Genomic DNA, 21294 nt, shown 5'->3' with positions numbered 1-21294 from the left:
ACACCGTGTGGATGTGCCCCTCAGTGCCATGGGTTAGTGGTGGCCTTGGCAGTACTGGGGAACAGTTGGACTGCATGAGCTTAAAGGTCTTTTCCAACCTGATTGATTCTATGAATGTATCCTTCCTCAGATGCTTATTTTGGGCAGATCTGCCACCTTCTGCTCTATTGGGTTTTGTCTTCAGTCACTTCATAATGTAACTCCTGGGGTTTAGATTTCCTGGTCTGAGTGTATGTCTTCCATTCAGGGTTTTGATACAGAGGACACTCTGCCCAAGGGGCTCAGGCATTCTGGGCAGGACCATGAGGAACCCAAGTTGTTCTTCCCTATAAGAAATAACTTATTTAAACATAAAATCTCTTGCAACAGATCAACTGCATGTGCTGGGACACGGAAAAATGTGAAAGACTCTTACCACTCAGGGTGGGTGGGAAGCCAGTGAGCCCCCAGAGCAGCGATTGTGGCATCTCTTGATCTCTTTGGACATGAATCCTCGTCATAAAGTTGGGGGTAAAAATAACACAAAGCTCAGTAGTTTTGGTGTTTTTATTAAACAGTGCTCCACAAAACACTTGTATACCAGTACACATGTACCCTGATGATCCCCTGACCATCAGTGTACCAACCCTGGGACTTGATGCTGCCATGGCACCAGGCTGCAGGAACCACCTCCTTTGCAGCAGTAGTGCCCAGAAGAAACCTAGGCTCAGAGCAGTGTCCTGCACTGCCATCACACCAGCCAAGCCGGAAGGTAACTGACAGCAGGCCTCACGTCCTACAGGATCCTACCCCCAAACTGTCTGATTAGCCAAATCCAGCCCTCAGGGCTGTGCTTCCTCCTTTCCAGTCACCTCCCTGTGTTGTTTAGGCTCTGTGAATGATAGGCAAAGGTCTGCATGAGCTTGAGGCTTCTGACAGGAATGCTCAGCCCAAAGCAGACTGAGCTTCTCTGCATTTCAGGCCATCTTTGGATGAACTTCCAGAAACGTGATGGCAGCAGGAGGCTGGGTTTTGAGGAAACAAGCAGCCTTCCAGGAATGGCTTCTACTCTTTGCTGGAGCAGCCCATCCAGGAGGTTCTTGAGGGTCTGCCTATGCTGTGGCTAGGCTACCTTGCATTCAAGCACATGGGAGCTAGCTATGTTAGTGTGCCAGGTTTGGTCCTTCTACTTCACTGTCACTGGTGCAGGAGTGCTGGCTTGGAGGTTGCTTGTGCAGGCTGAGGAGCTGCTCTCAAACAGCACCAAGCACTATGGCTGCATCAGTAGATTTCGCTGTGCTCAGTGCTTAGCTCGTGCTCAGTACTAAGAATGTCCTTTACAGGGTCAAGTCCCTTACAAGTATCTGATCTGCTCAATGGGTCAAACCTATTTAACCTAGAGCAGACATTTCAGGTGAGTAGACATGTGGTTGCATATCAAACTACAAGAAGCAAGTAGTAACAAGGCAAACAAGTGACTCAAATTATCCAGGTTCAGGAAAGCTTATAAAAGGAAGCATGTAAACAACATCCATACAGGGAATAGGTTAAAGTGGGCAGAATTCAGTGCTTTTTCCCATGCTGCTGCTTGGTGGGCCTGGCACCACCTCTCACCCATCATATTCATACACAACTGTAATGAAAGACTGCATAATAAACCTTCAAAGCTAAGCAGAAGAGACCACACCAGCAAGCATGTTTAGCTCACTTTTGGAGTTTGCCATTACATGATAAACCTTGCCTTTTGCAAGGTTTAGCATAAGATGGCAAATAGGCACAAAAGCCAGTGGATTATTTGGCTGTCACTGGGAAGAAATGCACAGGAGTTATACATAGCCTTTGTCTTTAAAGCAGGTAAGTGGAAATTCAGGACAGACCCAGCTGTGCCACTTGCAATTTGATGTTTAAAGAACATATAGAAAGCCTCCAGAGCCCATCACATTTGCTTTATGTGAAGCAGCTCAGACACTGAACTGCCTGCTCCTTGGGTATTCAGACAAGAAACTCCTACAAGCAACTTGCAGGGCAATAGTCCCAGTTTTTCATCTTTCATTTTCCAAAGGCAACTAAATTCCTGCTAGTATCTGTCAGCTCACAATAATAAATAGCCAAAGATGCATTCAATAGAAAACTTTCACCCAGGAAACAGGACACAGAAAATGGGATACAAAAAATAGCAGAACTCTCTAGCCAACAGAATACTGTGTATTTTCTCCCTGCTCCCTGTGTTTCTAAGACACCAGCCAAACCTGCATTCTGTCTTTTAAACGGAAACAATGCAATGAGATGATTAGAAGTATTAGAGAACTCAGCATGCCCTCAGGAGGATGGGTTTCCCTTCAGTTCGGTGAACAATGACTTTGGAAGGAGGAGAAAGCGGATCCAAACTGCTTTTCCAAGTGCAGAAGGATTCAGGCATGAAACTGCCAAGCTCAGATTTAGAGTTCAAATGCAGGGAACTTGGCCTTGGTTGGCACCAGCAGGTCAGCAAGGAAGTAAATCGTTCCAGCCATTCCTGAGGGTCAGAAAAGACAATGTGCTTCAGAGAGATTCTCCTTGGGCACCCTTTCTATTAGGGGCTGAATGGGTCATGAAGACAGAAGAAAGATGTTTTCAGAAGGGCCTAAATCACCTCCCAGGTCTGAAGTTTCCCAAGCAACTTAGGTATGCCAGTGGGGAAGCACTTTGAAGTTCATCAGATATTGAAAAGCACCTGATGGGTCTTTCCCCCTCCAGTTCCCTCTTTCTGCTTTACTTGTCCACAGGTTTAACAATATGAGTGTCTTTGCAAAACTTTGGACCCTGTGACATTGCTGCCTCAGGTACCTGCTGAGGTAACTGCCCTTGTGGCAAAGGCAGGGAGAACTCTGTTAGCTGAGGAACCTGCTCTTTCAGCAAAACCAGCTGATGGTGGATTTGGGGGGGGGCTGTTAGCAGGAGCCATAATGTGCCATAGGAACCAATGAGGCTTACAAAAGCAGCCCCATTTGTTACTCACTCACCTTTGGAATGGCACTGGAAAGCCCATGAAGGATTTTAATCCTTAAAAATTCATGGAAAAGAGGCTGTGCAAGAAACCAGGATACAGATTACCATAAGGTAGGCTTTGGCCTGTACCCATTACAGAATTCCCCTTGACACCTGTGTGCAGAACTGTACAATAGGCCAGAGAGGACAAGATGCTCCAGCTAACACAGCCTGTGCTGCAAGAAGACTGCTTCTGGGAAAGGATAGGAACAGGGAATACAATTTCCTTCCCACCTTCTACATTGACTTTTGCAAAGACTTCAGTGGAGCACGTATTTGGGTTTCTTTGGTGCTGCACTGGCTCAGACCCAGGAGCAAAACACAAGTCTAGAGATGAAGGTTACCTTCAAAGAGAGAGAATGGAGTGTCTGGAGTCCGGCACCCATGCTGGCCATAGCTTAAACACCACTCTGCAAACTGAAGATAGAGGAACAAACAGTGTTCAGGTTTTGTTAAAGACAGATCTTACAATACCACCCTCATCCTCACGTTATCCCTTCCAGAGCAAGACTTCTGCAGGATGTTCCTTCACAGGCTGTCAGACCATGATTGTGCTGTTGAGGGACTACTGATCTGAGCTGCATCTCTGCCACATAAATTGGATTTCAAAGGCAATGGCAGTGATGTAAAAGGTGAAATAGAATGATCCCCTCTCCCTTCCTCACACAGGCTCTTACCTTGCAGGCCCTGTAAAGGTATTTCATGTTCTGAGTGAGGTTATACAGTGCCAAGAAGCTGTAAGCATTGCCAGCTGTGCCATGGCACAGTCCATAGCCTTTCTTCAGTAACCCATACTGCCAGATGACTTCTGCACACTGCAGGGCATCATTTAGGTACTGCTGTTCCCCAAAGACCTGTAGAGACAAGAAATATTCCTCCTTACTGAGGCAATTTCCTCTATACAAAGAGCATCTCTGTGTGATGGAGAGGCTTGGGTTAATTATGCTCCCCTTCTGAAGTCTTAATGCTATGACTTTGCTCTCTGCTTTAAAAGAGGATGGTTTTGATATGATGAATGGGGCTGTGTGATCATTACTTTGCACACTATTGTCACCAGTCAGCTGCAACAGGACATCCCATGCAGCTGATGGCCATTTTCAGATATAATTTAAAGAGACAGATTTCTCTGTCAGTCAGGGGGCCCTATGGGATGATTTCATTTCAACCAGCCATCCTACTCTCAGGCAGGCAGGGTCTCAACAGAGCCTTCTCCATGATGGAGTTCCACATTTAGGGATTCCTAAAGGGTCTCTGTAAGATTTCTGGTACCTTGTAGGCCTGGAGAAGCATGTAGATAACACCTGGTGCCCCGTGGCACCAGTGCACGAGTAGGTCTCTGGTGTCATTGATGCAGGGAGGGTAATTGCCAGATGGGAACTTGAGCTGGCAGACGTAGTCCACGCTGGGTTTCACTGTGTTGTGCAGTTTTACTTGGCTTACTCCAAGGCCAGGCTAAGAGATAGATAGAAAGCATTAAATCAGGGAGAATTACCATTCTGTCTATCCCCAAGATCTGCCTGGAAGGCAGAAACAAAACCAATTGTGGTCATGGTCCCCTCTTGCTCCTTGAAAACAAAATACTTTCTTTGTTCAGGCTTTCACACATCACAAATACCCACTTGACCCAAGGCTGCTCTGCCCTTCTGAAGAGACTTACCTTCAGTCATATGCTCGCACCCCCAGAGACAAAGACTGCCCTGGCATGTAATCCTGCCCTCTAAGGAAGGATGCTTGCTGCTGCTTCTCCTGAACATAAGTAGGGATAGCTTTAGGTACTCAGACTTGGAGTAAAGAGAGAAACTGTCTAAAATCAGAATTAAGGATGAATAGAAGGACATCCTTTTACAAAGGCCTGAAGGGACAGGCCAAGGGGAATGGCTTTAACCTGCCAGAACAGGGGAGACTGAGCTGAGCTCTTAGGCAGAAGCTGTTCCCTGTGAGGGTGCTGAGGCGCTGGCACAGGGTGCCCAGAGAAGCTGTGGCTGCCCCATCCCTGGCAGTGCTCAAGGCCAGGTTGGATACAGGGGCTTGGAGCACCCTGCTCCAGTGGAAGGTGTCCCTGCCTGTGCCACAGGGGTGGAACTGGATGAGCATTAAGCAAGAGGGTGACTTCACTGCTGACCTCAGATAGAAGCAAGGGAGTGATTTCAGTGTCCTCTTCTAATGACACTGCTGCATATGCAGTCTGTGCAGCTCAGTTTCCCACTGCAGGCTGCAGTGAGCACTCCCATCTAAGGATCACACTGTTCCCAGGTTGAAAACTTGAAAGTTAAACGTCAATACTTGTGCTGTAAAACTATTACAGATAAAAGTTCAATGCTGTCCTCTCCATATGTCCTGTGTTTGCTTCCCCCAAGGCTTTTTGTGCATCCTGCTTGGCTGATCCTGGCTCCCTGTACATCATACAGCTGAGAAGCATGAAGCCCATGCAGTATTTTATGGGAGACTTACAATGATTTAAAACATCAGCCTGGCAACAAATGCAGGGACTTGATGCACATCTGAGCTCACAGTGTATTGCTGCCTTCCCTGTTCCCAGCTAGCTCTTCCATACAGCTTGCATCCGCCTCTTGTCAAATCTCCTTCTGTTGAAACACTACCAACCACCCCTTCCTCTCTGAGTCACATGAGGGGGTTGTACTCATAGGAACTCTGCTTATCCTGTGCATGGCCTTGAACTTTGAGGGCCCTGAAGCAAAGTACTTGAAAGCTGGTGGCTTATTTTCCACCTGCTGTGAGACTTGGGTCTAATAAAAGATCTCACCTATTTCTATGAACACTGCTATGCTAAAATCATCTGCCTTGCTCAGTGGGTGCTCTTAATGCTTTGAAAATGCAATGTTATTTATTGCTGTTGTTCTTCTAAGAGCTTAAACACTAAGTTTATGCACAGCGACCCACAGAGGGGAATTACCACCATAGGCCCCGCTTTGGAAACAAAGGTATTTTCCACTTTCCTATGATGAATGCAATCTCTGCTGGCATAATGCAGGTCACATTTCTCTACAGATCTCCATGGAGGTGGGAAATTCAGTCACACAGACTCAGAGAAAGCCTTTAGAAGCAGAGATTCATGATCAAACACAGGAACAAGTCCATCAGACAAAGGATCTGGCCCAGCTCAGCATCACCAGGAGCTAATTCAATTGCTCCTCCCTGTTCAAAGAAACGTGAAACAGCTGCTAAAGGTCCCTTCTCTCCAGTGCCTTTTACCTGCATGAGATAGTAGTAGATCCCAGCCAAACCATGGGCTGCTCCTACATAGTACTCCTGGTACCACTCATACATCAGTGGGCTCTTTGCTGTGAAGTTCCTCCTTTTGGCCAAGCTCTCTCCTGAGGCAACAACAGCTTCACAGACCTGTGGATGGGAACAGATGCAGGTGAGGGAAATGCTACTGCCTTGGACACAGCACAGTCAATATCCTGACCACAGCAACAGAATTGGTTTGCTGCCCAAGCAGAGGGAAGAGTGGGTGAGGGAGTTAAGTGTATGGCCTATGGATTTATATGGATGGTGGGGGGGGGGGGGGGTTGTGTGGTGCTTCCTCCCCTTGGAAGAGCGACAGAAATACCATGGTGTGGTTTCTCTCTTGTTGCCAGTGTTCTCTACATCTAGCATTGACTTTTACCTGCCCAAAGATGAGCTGCATATAGGAAGAGACAGCCAAAAAGTCAGAAGAAACCGTAGTACCTGCTGAATGTGACTCTGAGGGATCTTTTCCTCTCCAAAGTGCTTGTTCACAAACATCAGTGCATAGAGATAGCCCATGCGCCCATAGAGCAGCTCATCTGGCACTCGGGGGTCAAGCTTGTGAAGGTGGAGCAAACTGCAAAGATAAATTCGCATGAGAGAGATTAGAGGCCACTCAAAGCCACTTACCCAAGCAGTGAGACTGGAGCTCAAGACCATGGTTTGTTCCTTCATGCTGCCCGCACCCGGGGAGGTGTCAGTCCCATCTCTGGGTCCCAGCCTTCCAGCTACACAAGGTGTGAAATCCCTCCTTCCCCTCTGCTTTTTGTTTGGCTTATTGCTTTATTCTGACCAGATTTTACAATGTACTCATACTATGTGCTTGGTTACTTGTGGGGAATCCTGGGCTATAGGAAACATTCAGCATAAAGTTGCTGACTGCTCAGGAAAGGCTGCCCCAATTCAGCATGAATTACCTCCCCCTGGTGCTGTTGATAAGACAGACCCTCAGCCAGAAATGACTGTTTTCAAGTAAAACTGGTATTTGTTTAACTTGGCTGCTTGAGGAATGCTAAAAAGTCAGACTAGTGCTGACAGTATGTGGGCAAACTCTCACCTCTTGTGCTTATAAATCCTGATAGGAAAGCCCCTTTCTCTCCATGCCTGCAAGTAGGGCTCTACTGTCAGTGGAGAAAGAGATGTCTCCATGAGCTGAACATCTAGGTAAGAGGTGGGGAGAAGTAGCTGAAAATGATGTTTGACATCAAGCCTCTGTGGTACACGTAAGCAATAGTCTCTAGGGAGAGCTGAGTAGTGAGGACAGCTCAGCAGTGAGTGCTGTGGGCTGTATCTGTGGTACAACCCCACACCGAGGGGGTGTTGCAAAGGAAAGGAGCAACTAAACATCCAGAGTACCCTCAGAGCAGAGAGAGGATGCTGGGCTATGACTGCCCACAGCAGGAAACTTCCCCTTGGCACTGGACTCAAAGCGAGCAGGTATATTGAAGGAGAAAGCAATGTCTTGGAACGGATGGGCCTCATCTCCTCCTGTATCACTTGAGATGTGCATTGCTCCATGTGGGAGATTTCTCATGGATTAAAACCCAAGAGACAGATTTTACACCCAAGGCTAGGAGGAGTAAGGACAAGGTCCTTCTCTCAGCTGTGTGGCCTGCAAGGAAAGCCCTGCTACTTCCTCGTGTGCCCTGCCCCCAAGTCCAAGGAAAGCAGATGAAGAGGAGAGTTTCCAAGGAGGAACAGAGTGTTTCAACAGATGGACTCCCTTTTGGCTGGTGATATTCAGCCCTGAGATGTCAGGAAGATGTCAGGTGCAACAGAAGGAATGGATGGGTGAATAAACAGTAATACCCACAGTAGGGATTTTCTGAGGTCTGGATGTAAGATCATTTTGTGGGGAAATCTGGAGCTATGACCCTTGCTCCCTATGCATTACTGCTTCTAAATCTAGCTGCTTTTTCAGTCAGTACCATCAGGGGAGGAAGCCTGCCAGTTGTTTCTGGGTTTGAAATGTGGGGCAGGGCTGCATGGTATGTATGCAGGAAGAGATGCTTGGGATGCTGCTGGACTGACTGCATGCACAGTACATTTCTCAGGTGTGAGGGGCTAAATCAAGGTCCCTGAAGGGAAGCGCTGCTCCTGCTCACATATTGCCTCAACTGTCAAAAATCACTAGTTTCTGGCCCCAGGGCAAACGAGGCAGCTGTCAAGCAGGATGGGATATTTGTATCCACCAGCTCTAAAAACAAACCTTTGACCTTCTGAATTGGTGGAAGACTGGGGGGAAAAGAGGACTCCTGGAACATGGCTTATATTTTCACAGGCTCTTGGAAAATGGGCTTCCCTGAAGCACTGGTCTCCAGAGCATAAAAACACATTTGCTGGTCATGAACTCATTTAGGCAAGAGCAAGGAGCTAAGGCAAAGCAAGCTTCTGTCTATTCCACTGCAGGTAAAACCTGGCTGATCGATTCTGTCCTCGGGCTCTGTACAGATGAGGTGCTTTAAAAGACAGAATAAAATGGAGAGAGGCCTTCCTTCTCCCCAGCTCTAATGGAGGGGCACTTTCTATGCACTCGCACTGCATAACTTAGCAACTGTTCTGTAACTAAACAGCATCCTCCAAACCCACTTAAGACTTGTGATTAAGGGAGCTATTTCTCAACAAAATCCTCTCTTTTTAAAGGCAGCATGGTCAGGTTAACTGCTCTGGGAATTGGTAGCACACAAGGGACAGTCTAACTGTTCCTGTGAGAAAGCCATGCGCTTCTTACTGCCTCCCTTCAATATGCATGAAGAAACCAATTTCCAAGGCTCTGCCTTCATCGTGCCATTAGATGGCAGTGCAGAATTAATCATGAGTCCATTCTCCCACAGAACCAACTGCAGGCAGAAGGGATACAGATACAGAAGGGAGGGGAGAGCTGCTACAGCAAGAATTAGGGATTTTTCACAACTTGGGGCTTATGCATTGAACACAGCTGACCAGCACTATTTGACAGGTTAGTTCCCTTTTTGTTAGTAATTAATCATAGTGAGACTCACTACTCACTACAGGATTAAGCAAAACCTAAACCATAGGTTATTTCAAGAATAAAGAAGAGTTCTGTCCTCAGACTGACTGTATCCATGTGAACCACGGTGTTAAAGGGTGTCCAAACCATACAGGCACCTGATTCCCACCCATGGCTTTCTTAATTGCTACTATGCATCACTTGCTCATGGCTGTTTAAGGGCACTAAGTGTGTTCTGAAGCGTCAGGGGTTTTGTCCTGCTTTTGTGCTGACCACAGGTAAATGGAAACTCTTTACAGGGCTATTTCTCACATTCTTAAAGCTGATCTCCCTTAAGCAAGAAAAGCTTGCAACTGCGCCTCCTTTACTTTCTTCCTTCCTCTGCCACATGCTGATCCGACTCTAGGATGGCTTTATTTGTCCTTTTTTTGTCTTAAGTACCCAACAAAAATACATCTGAAAACAGTTGAGGAAAGGCAGGAAATAGAAAGAAATGAATCATAACCAGCTGCATTCAGCAGTTGAAAGGATGCTGTCAATCTTAGGTTTAAGTCAAAGTCAACTAACAAATAGCAAGTGGAAGCAAGTGACAACATTTATCTAATAATCCGACCACTTTCCTCCTCTTCATCAGAATGGCTGCAAAGCTAAATTGAAGGGTTCTGAAAATACATCACACCTCACCTTCTGGGGTTTAATTCAGGCATTTATGTCTTCCTGTGTTGATCAGAACTATTTTTAAGATGGCAATAGCAGCTGAACTTGCTCCCCAGCCTGCAGGCTGCCAGGCAAGCACGTCTGTCCTTGAGCTAGCTCTTTCCCCAGGGCACAACTAGTTTGTGTCACTGGATTATCCCGCTCATAAGGTTGCAGAAACCTTATTCAGGCTTGGCAGAGAGTGTCCCGTACAAGCCCAGACCAGCTCTATGAGGAACAGTAGGTCCAAGACATAACCAAGGTTTTTACCGAGTGATGCAGTCTTCTGACTGCTTGTGGTTCTGCAGTTTGTGGTAGACAACAGCAGCCACTGCCAGGGGCCCGGCATCTCCACACAAGAACGTGATGGATCGTCTTGTCAGACAGCTCAGGCTCTTCTTTACATACTCATGGGCTGCTTGAAGGTAGGCTGGGTCTCCATACACATCATAGAGGTGCAAATACAGCACAGCAATGCCTGCAAAAGGAACATAAAGGTTGCACTTGCCAGAAAAGTTTACCCTCCTTGCTCTATGTCCTGGCTGTCTTAATGAACCTAAAAGCCCAGCCTCATCTAGGGCATAAGCCTTCTAGACAGGCTTCCTGAGCACATCCAGGGGCATAACCCATAGCTGCAGCATCCACAGCTTCTTTCCCTGCTTTGTGACCTCCTTGTACTTGATGCTGCTTATGAGTGGACTGCAGGTCAAGACAACCAGTGGTGTGTGACCCAGGAGGGTCTGATCACTGGTCAGTGCTGATCCTGGAGGACAGCAGAGATTCTGATACACAGGTTAAACACAATTCTAGTAGCAAGGAGCAAAAGATGAGATTTCAACAAGCCCACCTAAATCTATCAACTGACCTGGGCCTGTTGCTAACCAGTGGAGGGTAAAGAAAGAATCATCTTTGGGCAAGATGGTACTTGTGGCAGAGTAGAACTGGATTGTTATTATCCTTTATTTTTTGCCAGGCTACAAGGTACAGGGCTGGGTCTCTTAGCTTGGATCGGATTTTACAAGTGACACATCATCAGCAGTTGGAAGCAGCACCCTTAAGACTGGCTTTCCCCCCCCCCCCCACCTCATTCCCACTGGGGAACACCAGTAAGATTGTAACAGCTCTGAGGACATCACCCCCTGCTGCTGAGCAGGTCCCAAGCCCTGCACCAAGGACTCGTGTGCCCTACAAAAGAAAGGGGTTACCTGACTCTCCTCTGTTCCTCATTATTCACGCAACCAGCCCTTGGGTGAAACATAAATAGCTACTTGGAATGCTGGAAAAGGCTGTGTGGTTCTCCCTAGAGGTTTTCAATGGGCTGGCCAGCTACAGAAACAATTCTGCTACTGAGAAGTCACATCAATTGCTGTTCTTTGCCTGCCTGCCCTGTCTTCAGCCAGCTCTTGAAGCTTTTAGTAGGTGACTGAGGAGTCCTTCGTCTGTGTTTGAAGGGTCTGCCACATTTGAACCATCCTTTAGATCTGGAAGGTATCCTCAAACATGCACAGAAGAAAGCTATTGACTTACATTACTTTGAGAATAGACCAGCATCTATTTCTAAGACACTTCAGGTCCAGCATTTAAGCCTAAATTAATAGAGCCCATCTCTGCAGACTTTGCTGAGGTAGGGTGAAAGGGACAAGATGCTGCAAAATTACTTTCCATGGTACTGAGGACAATTTTAAATGTAGCTTGTTTTCTCATTTTGCATGGATAATCTCCAAAGCCTCATGCTACAGACAATTCAATTCCACATGTATATTAAGGGCAAGTTTCTATTTCCTGCTGAAGCTAATAACCTTGTCCTCTCTTTAAGCAGTTCAGTGTTAGGTTAGTATTTCCAGAGAGAGCTCAGATGTATGGTGCCATCACTCAAGTGCATAAGGATGTGCATATGAAGCCCATCTTTAAAGGGGAACCCTCCTCTTCCAGCTTGCAGATGTCAAGTGACTCTCCTTGATTTATTTAGCAACTAGCACAGCTTCTAGACTTTAAAAGGCCTGAGAGCTGTCTGAGCAGAATGTGCACTCTTGACTTACCTGCTTTAATATACAACTTTGTGCTTTGTAGTAGCCTCTATTCCCGCTGCCATCGTACCACCCTCGTTACATATGTAACTACCACACTAAGACCACTTCCAGAACTGAATTCTTAGAAAGTCAATGTCTCAGCATTGTTTTCCTCTGCCTTCTTTGCCTCTCCTCTTTTACAGTGTTTCTCCCTCCCTTTCCTCCAGGTTCAAGCATCTTTGGGAAAGGTTCTAAACAACCACTGACTTACAGTAAAGAATGGAAGGGATAAGTTGCTTCCCCAAATCATTAATTTTCCCTTTTCCTTCAAAACCAAAGGCCTTATAAACTGAATCTAAAGCAAATTTCTTCAACTCAATCCTGAAGGAATTCATACTCTCAAGCTGATCAGAAGGCCAAATGCAGTGCTGCACTACCTGCTCTATTGCTGGGAGCCCAGAAGTAGGGGAGGGCAGGCCCATGCATGAAGAGACAATGTTTAGACATATGTAGAGGGATACAAAATGCAATCAGCTGGGTGGGGATTCTCCTATATCCTGTGTGCCAAGATACAGGCAGCATCTTTCAGAGCTTGGAGACAAAAGACTTTCCACACCTGCTGAACTTGGCTCAGTGAGAGAGCATTGTTCTGCAGAAGCTATTCCACAGATCCCTCCACAGTAATACCTTCTTCACTCCGACTGATGGGGTGTTTGGTATGCAGTAAGTGCTAGGCAAACATGGCATCATCATTCAAATGTGCCTAGATAAGCAGTGGATCTGCTCCAGTTCTGTGTTCAGTGTCCCAGTTGGAAATGTGACCTATTTTTGTGACCTCTGAGTCTCCTGGTTGCTTCCAGCAGAGCAGTGGCTGCCTGTGGCCTGCTACTGCCAAAGGTGTATGGGCTTTGATCCATTTATTAGTGGTCTTTTTCTATGTAGTTTCTCCAGACTTCCAAGTTTTTTTGCTCCTTGCAGTGCATGAAGCCAAAATACTGCTGCATAGCCACTGTATCAGACATCACTTGATGGTGCAGAACAGCAGCAAACACTTTGCTACTGACATATCCTTCAGCAGGGCTCTGATGACTGAAACTGTCATCTCCAGTATGCAGGAAGCCAATACACTGGAGTGTTAATGCTTGAGGTGCTTGCTCACTGCAGGGAATCAGGAGGCAAAAATGAGTTCTGCATGTCTGTCTGTTTATTGTAGGACAGCCAACAACATCTGCCATCCTGCATGAGGAGTACTGTAGATGCAGGGGGGTGATTTGCCTTAGAGATTTCTTCTTAGGTGGGCAGAAGAGGAGACTTAAATCTACATAGTAGAAACGGACTTGTCTGCACCAGTTGGGTAGAGCTGATGGTCCTCACTTTAGTAACCATTGCTTTCAACAGAGCAGACATCACTGGAGGTACCAGAAAAGTTCTTGCTTGAGAGCTAAAGCGCTGTAACAGGCTGAAAGAGTAGCTCATCCAGATGACCATTCTGCTGATCAAAGAGCAGTAAAGCTGCACCTCAGCTTCCTTACATTACCACTGCAACCAGTTCTGCTGATGGGAGAAAGCAGTAGTGATACAAAGCTTCCCCTTCACGCTGAACAGAGAGGATAAAAGTGAGAGGTGTCAGCACCACTGCAGTTCCCTTGCTGACAGCACCAGCAGAGGTACCCATTAGGCTGTTCTGAACATGCCTCCTTGTCCACTAGGAGCTGAGCTGCAATGTGGTCCTTTCACAAAAGGCACCAAGTTGTCATGAGAGGATTTCTTGACCTAACCTGGACCATTTCCACACCTGCCATCTGCAGTAATAAAGAGCTCCGAGATCTTGCACTGATCCAGGGAAGTAAGTAAGCACCCTCACAGCAGGGTGTCAAACACAGAGAGCAAAAGTGGGAACCCATCTCTGCATGTAGTGATGGAGCTTGATATTTTAGTGAGTCAGGCATGGGGTAAGTTAGAGGGGGTTGGCACAGCTTTACTGCCCAGCTCAAAGGATAATAAACATCTTTTCTGGTGCAGACACGTGGGATATTGTATTTATAAGTACATGCCAAAGCCATGCTGAATGGGACAGTGAGACATCTCTGGAGAGCTGTATTATGCCATGTCCAGAACTGCCTGGTGACCCACAGATGCATTTGGCTACTGCTTGCTTTTCTAGTGCACTGTGGAACATGGGGCATTTCTTAGCGTGTCTCAGGTTCTCCAGCCTTAAAACCTGGGTAACAAAACTTCTTTTGTAAAGCAGAAGAAGCATTCCCCTAAAAAAAACCCCAAATGAACAAACAAATGAACCCCAGCACAGGCCAAACCAAAACTACCCATTACCTCATCATAGAACCCTGCAACATGTTAGGTTAGAAGGGATCCATGGAAGTGATCTGATCCAACCCTCTGAAAGTAAGGCCAACTTCAAATTTACATCCCATTGCTCTGATCCTTGTCCAGCCAAACACTAAGCCCAGAAACAGAGATGTCACAAAAAACAACTCACCAAGCACTTGGCAGCAATGTGGTTTATGTGGGTGACACAAGGCACTCTATTCTCTCTCATTAAATGCAGCCTCACTGGCTCTTATTCTGTAGGGATTGGCTGAGGATTTGTTTTCCTGAACAGAACTCTCTGTTAATGCAAATTCTCTGGGTTCTGAGATGAAAACGCAGATATTACACTAAAATGAAGGAAAGGGGTTTTTCCAGAAGCTTTCCTGAACTGGTCTGGTCAGGATTTCTATCCATTCTTAAATGGCTTTTATTTCATCTGGTGTGTCTTTTGAAGAGCCCTTTCAAAAGGCAACTCAGCCCTGTTCCTTGTCTCCACTTGCCAGCCAAAAGCTGTGGATGGGGCAGGCCGGCTGGACTCACCAGTCTCAGAGGCCCTCAAGCTCCAAAAGCCACAACTCTGACACTGCTACAGAAGGGAATGCTCGCATGGAAAACAAGTTCCAAAGGCATTGCCATAACGCAGAGGAAGGGGAATCTCTCCCTTATATACCATTTCAGATGAAGATCACCTCATTGTCTGAGAAGGACACAACAGTCCAGCAGGCACTGGACTTGGGTATTTCTCAGGTTCGGTAGTCACCTAGGAGGTGACAGGAGTGAAGTTGGTTTCCTTCCATTCCCTTTTCATTGCCTCTGCTTCCAGCCAAGGTCATCTCTGGTGCAAGGCGCCATGCACTACGAGAAATACCACCACACAGCATATATGCTCTTCAGCACCCTCATGTGAGACTGGATGAGGCAGTTGTACTTCTGCCAGGATATGAACTGATTCTGATTCAGGATTAGCTGACAGCAGTTTACCTTCCCTCAGTCAGCTCTTTGATACCAGTGAAACAGATTAAGACCACAAAAAACTCTTAGAGCAGTCTGGCTAAACTGCTTAAGAGACAGAACACAACAGCCAAGTCTGGTCTATACCCAGCCATGTACCTTGTGCTGCCTATGGACCTTGGTCACTATGGGGAACTAAATGAAACTAACAAGCCAATTCAAACCTGTTTTGAGGGCATTCAGCCATCTGCTGGATAATCTTGATCCAAAATGTGTATTTACTGCCTCTGACCTGAAAATGTAAGTTCTTCCCTCCCTCTGCTCCAACTTCACATGCCAAGAAGCCGTGGCTTCCCTAACACAAATGCTGGCTGGGGGAGCAGGGCTCCATCAAGTGTGTTGGGAAAGAAGCAGGCACCAAAGTAAAACGCCAGCATATGCTGTGTATTACTGGGTGCAATGTAGGATACTCAAGTATGTTACATTTCACGCAGAGTTTGTGCTGAGAGAGCCATATTTCAAATCTCTCTTATTAGCAGCCACAAGAGTGTGGGTTGATTTCAGACTGCTGGGCAATGATTTACATGAGAAGATACTCAACAAGCCTTTTCTACATAAGCAATTACAGGGAAAAGCTGCTGTCTTGGCCCAATTAATTTTGTCTCTGGGAACCAGCACTGAATAAATTAATGCAGCTAGGATTAGAGAAGAAGGGAGGGTGGCAAAGATACAGTGTAATATCTGCAAACTTCCCTTCGCTGGCTGGGACCTGCAGGAAATCTGCCTATGGGTTTTTTTCTAATCCTATTAGCCAAGGTAGTAAGGTTGTGTTTCAATGGGGAATGGTCCCTGGGAGGAAAAGAGAAGACTCTCTTGAGAAACCCCTTTCCAAATAACAGTGAGCTGTAATCCTGACAGTGCTCTCAAACACTGCTTCAACAACTGCAGTTACTTTCCAACATGAAGCTCCTTAAGCCATCCTAAGGAAAGGAATATGGCCTCCGGGCTTTCAGAGTACTCCTAACATCAGCTAATCGTCCTCCTCCTTCATCTCCTGGCAAGAGGTAGACTACCATCATACCAAGTAGTACCCTCATGACTTAAGACCATCTTTACACATGGGGTGCTTTGCATCTCAGAGCAGGGTCACACACATTGTACGACTGAACCTGCCTCCCAAGGTGAAATCAGCAAGCACTGGAAAAGAAAACCCCTATAAATTCACAGGCAGCAGCAGGGTGCTGCCAGGCAGCAACCGATGAAATCAGTGATCTCCCACGCTGGAATTTAATACTAGCATCCTAGCATTTCTTAGGAACTGCTCTAGAGTGCTCTCAGTCTGTCTACCTTACTAAAACTGTTAAGCTGTCATCAAGCTGCAGAGTTATTTTAGCACCAACACAACGAACGCCATTCTCCCAAGCCAACTGTTGGCATCAAGTTCCACAGGATCCAAGCACAAGGCAGCCACACCCAGATCATCATGTAGAAAGTTGTCCTTTAGGATTGCAGCGCATTGCCAAAGGAAAAAGGCAGCATAAAATCCTGCAGTAAGCATGAGAATAATATGGGATTAACCACAACCATGCCAGGGTCCCTCCCTAGAGCCTGGCTTGGTGCAGAAGTCAGGCAAGCTGACAAAGCACACAGCACTAGCCAAGGATGAGGCACCAGTGAAAGGTGCATCCTCCCTGGCTCCAGGGGTAGGAATAGGGAGGGGAAGGCAAGGCATGGTCCCAAGGAAGGAAAACCAGGTTGAAACAGAAGAAAAACAAGCTCCTGGAAGCTCTGCAGACAGAAGTTAGCGTGAGGAAGGCTTCCACCCTTCTTTATAGTCACATCTGCATTTCTGCTCCCTCCAGCAGGTACTGGAGCAGAACTAGTCCTGGCTAAGCAGAGGGGCACTGCCTGGGGAACAGGAATGCAGCACCCTGCCCATCTGACAACATCATGAGGTAAAATTCAGCCCAGAGAAGGCAGACATCATCTCAGGCCTTAAGCTCACCGCTGCCATGTGCAAGGACTAAATGACCTACCACATGCATCTGCCTGCTTCATGGAGCACTGGTTTACTTATCACCATCCTCACTGGGACCAGATTTGGAACTAGTCCCTTTGAAGGCTGCCATGCTTGCTCTCTGTTGTGTAAGTTTGGCTCTATTAACCATGAGAAGACCCTGCAGTCTCTGCAGCTTCAAACCTGCTCCAGAAAACAGGGAGTGCTCAGAAAGAGAACCTTTCGTTTTCATGGATTAAAGCACACAGGAGCAGCACCCTTCTTGTCTGGGATCTACTGTGATCATTCAAACCCTGTGATCCGCCTTGGCCTGACCTAGAATTCAGTTCTGGAGAGCTCCTGCTCCACACGATCCGCTCGGCCGCACTACCTGCCCAGCCAGTGTACGCGGTGCAGTCCTGCGGGTCTGCAGACTTGAGGCCTCTCTCCATGTGCTGGAGCAGCTCCCGGATCTTGTTATTCAGCCTCTGCGTGAATTCGGGGGTCAGCTGTGGAGATAAACCCCCCAAGCTACTAAATACGACGGAAACACCATGAGGCGGGTGGGGGTTTGGGAGATGCCCTCAGGGAGCTCCTACACCCCACAGCCCCCATGGATACCTCAGGGCCGGGTGGGAGCAGGCACCTCCCGGCCCCAGCGCCCCGCTGCCACACTCACCCTCCCGGCAGCATCGAAGTAACCGGTGGCCAAGGACTTGTCGTAGTCGGCATAAGGGTTCGGCAGTGCCCGCTGCGCCATCATGGTTCCAGCGGCCCCGATCCGCTCCGCGCTCCGCCCCGGAAGGCGGCGGCTGCCGGTGCAGGTCCCGCCGCTGCTCCCGCGCTCCGCCGCACTGAGGCGCCGGTGAGGGCCGCGCCCGACGGCGGAGGGACCCTGTGGGGTTTGGAGAGCCCGATGGGGGTTAAAGGCCTCTTACAGCCGCCTCTGAGGGGTTTAAAGGCGGTTCTCGGCTCGCCCTGTAGGGTTTAGGGAGTGATTTAAGGGCCCCTTGTTGCACCTGTGGGGTTTAGGAACACTTGTTTGTTTGCTGGCCCTATGGTATTTAGGGTCCCACATTGCTGGTTCTGTGGTGTTTAGGGAGTTATGTGGGATTTAGGGGTGGTATGTCAATATTCTGTGGTAGTTAGGGATCCCATGTGGCTGTTTCTGTGGTGAAAGTTCCTGTGAGTCAGGGGTTGTGGAGTTTAGAGAGCTCTGTGGTGATTAAGGGTCTTATGTTGCTGGTTCTGTGGGGTTTAGGGAGCTCTGTGGTGGTTAAAGGTCTCGTGTTGCTGGTTCTGTGAGGTTTAGGGAGCTCTGTGGTGGTTAAGGGTCTCATGTTGCTGATTCTGTGGGGTTTAGGGAGCTCTGTGGTGGTTAAGGGTCTTGTGCTGCTGGTTCTGTGGGGTTTAGGGGTCTTGTGGCTGGTTCTGTAGGACTGAAGGAGCTCTATGCTGTTTAGGGCTCCCATGTGGCTGCTCCTTTGGTGTTGAGGAGCTCTGTGGTGTTTGGGGTTGCCACATCATTAACTCTGTGGTGTTTAGGGAGCCCTCTGCAGTTTGTTTTGGCTGTCCCTTGGGACTTGAAGGCTCTGGGGGGTGTTGGGGCTTCTTGCAGCTGGCCATGAGGGATTTGAGGTCTTGTGGGGATGGGCCCTATGGTGGGCCCTGTGGGGCTGGTGGCCCTATGCATGTGGTGGTAGAAGGCCAGTCCCAGGAGCAGCTGCCAGGCCCTGCTCCTGTCAGCAGCAGCAGTTCCTCACACAGGTTGGGCCTTGATGAGGAACTGGAGCTCCTCCTCACTGCCCCTGCTGAGCCTCGTGAGTATAGGATTGGTCCCTACAATTCACAGTCCTGAGCAGTGCTTTGCATCCCAAATCCCACTGGTGTTGGGGTTCTCCCTGCAGTCCTGCTGTGGTGGTGTACCCCTGAGCAGCCAGCCATGTTGGCTGTGTGGTAGCGTTCACTGGGCAGTGTAGTTCTCATGAGCTGTATTTCCTGATCCAGGCCTTGCTGCCTTTCTGCTTAGTGTAACTGTGCCCAGCTCCCCTTTTCCTGACCCTGTAGGCCTGAGGTGGGTTGTGACATCCCTGCTTGGGGTCTGGCTTGCTGAAGTGCAGCTCTGGAACTCCCCAGCTCTTCTAGCTCTGCAGGAAAGCCCAAATGAATGTGGATGAGCTTGAAGTTCTTGCATAGGTCTGAGTGTAGTGATATTGACCCTTGCAGGAGCTGAATCCATCTGGGTGGGTTTAAGGGAAACAGCTGCTGTAAGAATTTACTTTTTAGTAGTTATAAAGAACACCCATGGGAATAGTGCATTATGCTTGGAACAATTGTATTATTTAAGGGATTCTGGTTTTCTACTATGTGTCCATTTCTTTATTACAAACTGTAAAAATCACAGCTCAAAGAAAAGAAAAAAAGATACTATTGCAGGAGGTGCTGACAACCAAGCAGAAAAGAGGGAATCTCACTTGGATTTGCTTTCAGTTCCTTTTCACTCAGCTGTTCCTTGTTTAGAGAGTTTCAGTCATGTCATTGCCTTACGTTCAAGTTGGGGAGGTGGGTTATGCAGATTTAGCATCAGCAAAAACAACACGGGGTCTTCTGCTTATGGCTGAATTCTCAGCTCTGTGTTATGGTTTTCCCTTCCATCTGCAGGTCAAAACAATACTCGCTGCTGTCCTTCCCCCAGGTACAGTTCAGTATTAATTTCCAGCACAAGGCATTTCACCTTTAGAGTCTTTCTTTTGTCTTCAATTCCTCTTGTATTCTCTTCTTCTTTTTCCAGATCACTTGACAACAAAGATACTTCTCCCAAATTATCCTACCTGTTGACAAGCAGTTTTGTTTCAATATGTTGTTTTCTAAATGGTTATGGTCAGTTGGGCTTCAATGGACCTGCTGCTGCCCAGGATAAATCCAAAGTACCTGTGACTGTCACCCAGAGCTCAGGTAAGTGACTCATGATTCATCCTTAGTAACCTGCCTGTGCAGAACAGGGAATGAAAGAAGGAAATGAGCCTGAGAGGGGAGCTGCTCATGTGTTCTCATTGCAGTCTGTGTCACACTGGGGTGTTTAGGTGGGGGACTTGTTTGTTTGCTTTCTCTGGAAAGAGTCATGCTGGATTTGCTGAAAAATGGGCAATTAAAGCAGCTCTGTTCAAAACACATCTAGAGACAGCGTTTGTGTGGAAGGCAGTTATCAGAGTGGATAGAGAAAATGGTGAGAAAACAGGCTCCAGGAGCCTTCCTGGCAGGCCAGCACAGCCCTAGAAAAAGCTGATTCTGAAGTGACTCATCATCAGTGGTGGAAAAGACGTCCTAAAGTCTTTGTGCCTGTGAGAAGAGTAATATTTTCTGCTCCACAGCATTGCCTGAAAGAGAAATCCTTACTGAATTTTAACGCTATAATGATCCTGGCTGTTGGTAGTCTGTACTGCACTGGTAGCATGTCTGTTGGTCCTGGGGTTACATGGATAAAATGGATGTTTCAGAGTCTTTCTTGAAGAAAACCTCAGGATGCTTTGGTGTCTGTTCCCTCCTCATTCCAGTGAGGATGTGAATCCCAAATCTCTGCCAGGTATACAGCTGCCTACAGACTATTTGGCATCCTGCCTAAGGACAAACTGAAACACCTGCTTGAGAGGAGATGCCTCCTTCTGGTGTCACTGTCCTTCACTGGGTATGGGCATCCATCAGGTCTGTAATCTCACCTAGTGCTAATCTCCAGTCAGCAGGTGCTCACATTGGGCAGTGTACATGTGGAATTGCAGGTGGCCTTTCTAAAATGGTGCTTTGGCATCTGCCCCTCCTCATAGCCTCCTCTCAGGGTCAGATCGACCTGGCACAGAGGCTTCCATGCTGTGGGCCAGATGGGCTTGGCATGGTAATCCCATAATAATAAATGTGAGATTGCTTGTTTTGCCTTTGTGAGTGCATGCTGCATGTGAGGGGAGTGCAGTGAGAAAGGATAAGGTGTCCTTCATAGACATTTCAAATAGAAAAAGGGATTTGGGAGGCTGCGTGTGGAAGTGCTCCACAGAGCATGGTTCTCCTGGAAACAGGCAAAGCACTTGGGCAGT

The 21294-nt window shown here is 47.5% G+C and overlaps 1 protein-coding gene across 1 annotated transcript; it reads right to left on the bottom strand.

Moving 5' to 3' along the window:
• Positions 1-531: 531 nt before the first annotated feature.
• LANCL1 (LanC like glutathione S-transferase 1) lies at positions 532-18014 on the bottom strand. Its single transcript, XM_005144173.3, has 9 exons — positions 17889-18014; positions 17601-17718; positions 10196-10403; positions 6700-6835; positions 6220-6366; positions 4276-4458; positions 3684-3860; positions 3351-3423; positions 532-2494 (listed from the first exon to the last, which is right to left on the bottom strand). The coding sequence occupies exons 1-9, from the start codon at positions 17970-17972 to the stop codon at positions 2418-2420; spliced, it is 1203 nt and encodes a 400-aa protein (XP_005144230.2). The 5' UTR covers positions 17973-18014; the 3' UTR covers positions 532-2417.
• Between the last annotated feature and the right edge of the window lie 3280 nt (positions 18015-21294).

Source organism: Melopsittacus undulatus, chromosome 8 (genome assembly GCF_012275295.1).
Source record: "Melopsittacus undulatus isolate bMelUnd1 chromosome 8, bMelUnd1.mat.Z, whole genome shotgun sequence".
NCBI lineage: Eukaryota > Metazoa > Chordata > Aves > Psittaciformes > Psittaculidae > Melopsittacus > Melopsittacus undulatus.
Note: the sequence above shows the minus strand (reverse complement) of the source record. Positions and strands in the feature narration are given on the sequence as shown.

Excerpts from the sequence above, each read along its gene's own strand:
- LANCL1 (XM_005144173.3), bottom strand. The coding sequence starts at position 17,972 with ATGATGGCGCAGCGGGCACTGCCGAACCCTTATGCCGACTACGACAAG. Across the intron at positions 10,404-17,600 it reads CGCGTACACTGGCTGGGCAG|GCATTGCTGTGCTGTATTTG; the intron begins GTAGTGCGGCCG and ends TTCCTTTTGCAG. Across the intron at positions 3,424-3,683 it reads ACCTTTACAGGGCCTGCAAG|TTTGCAGAGTGGTGTTTAAG; the intron begins GTAAGAGCCTGT and ends CTCTATCTTCAG.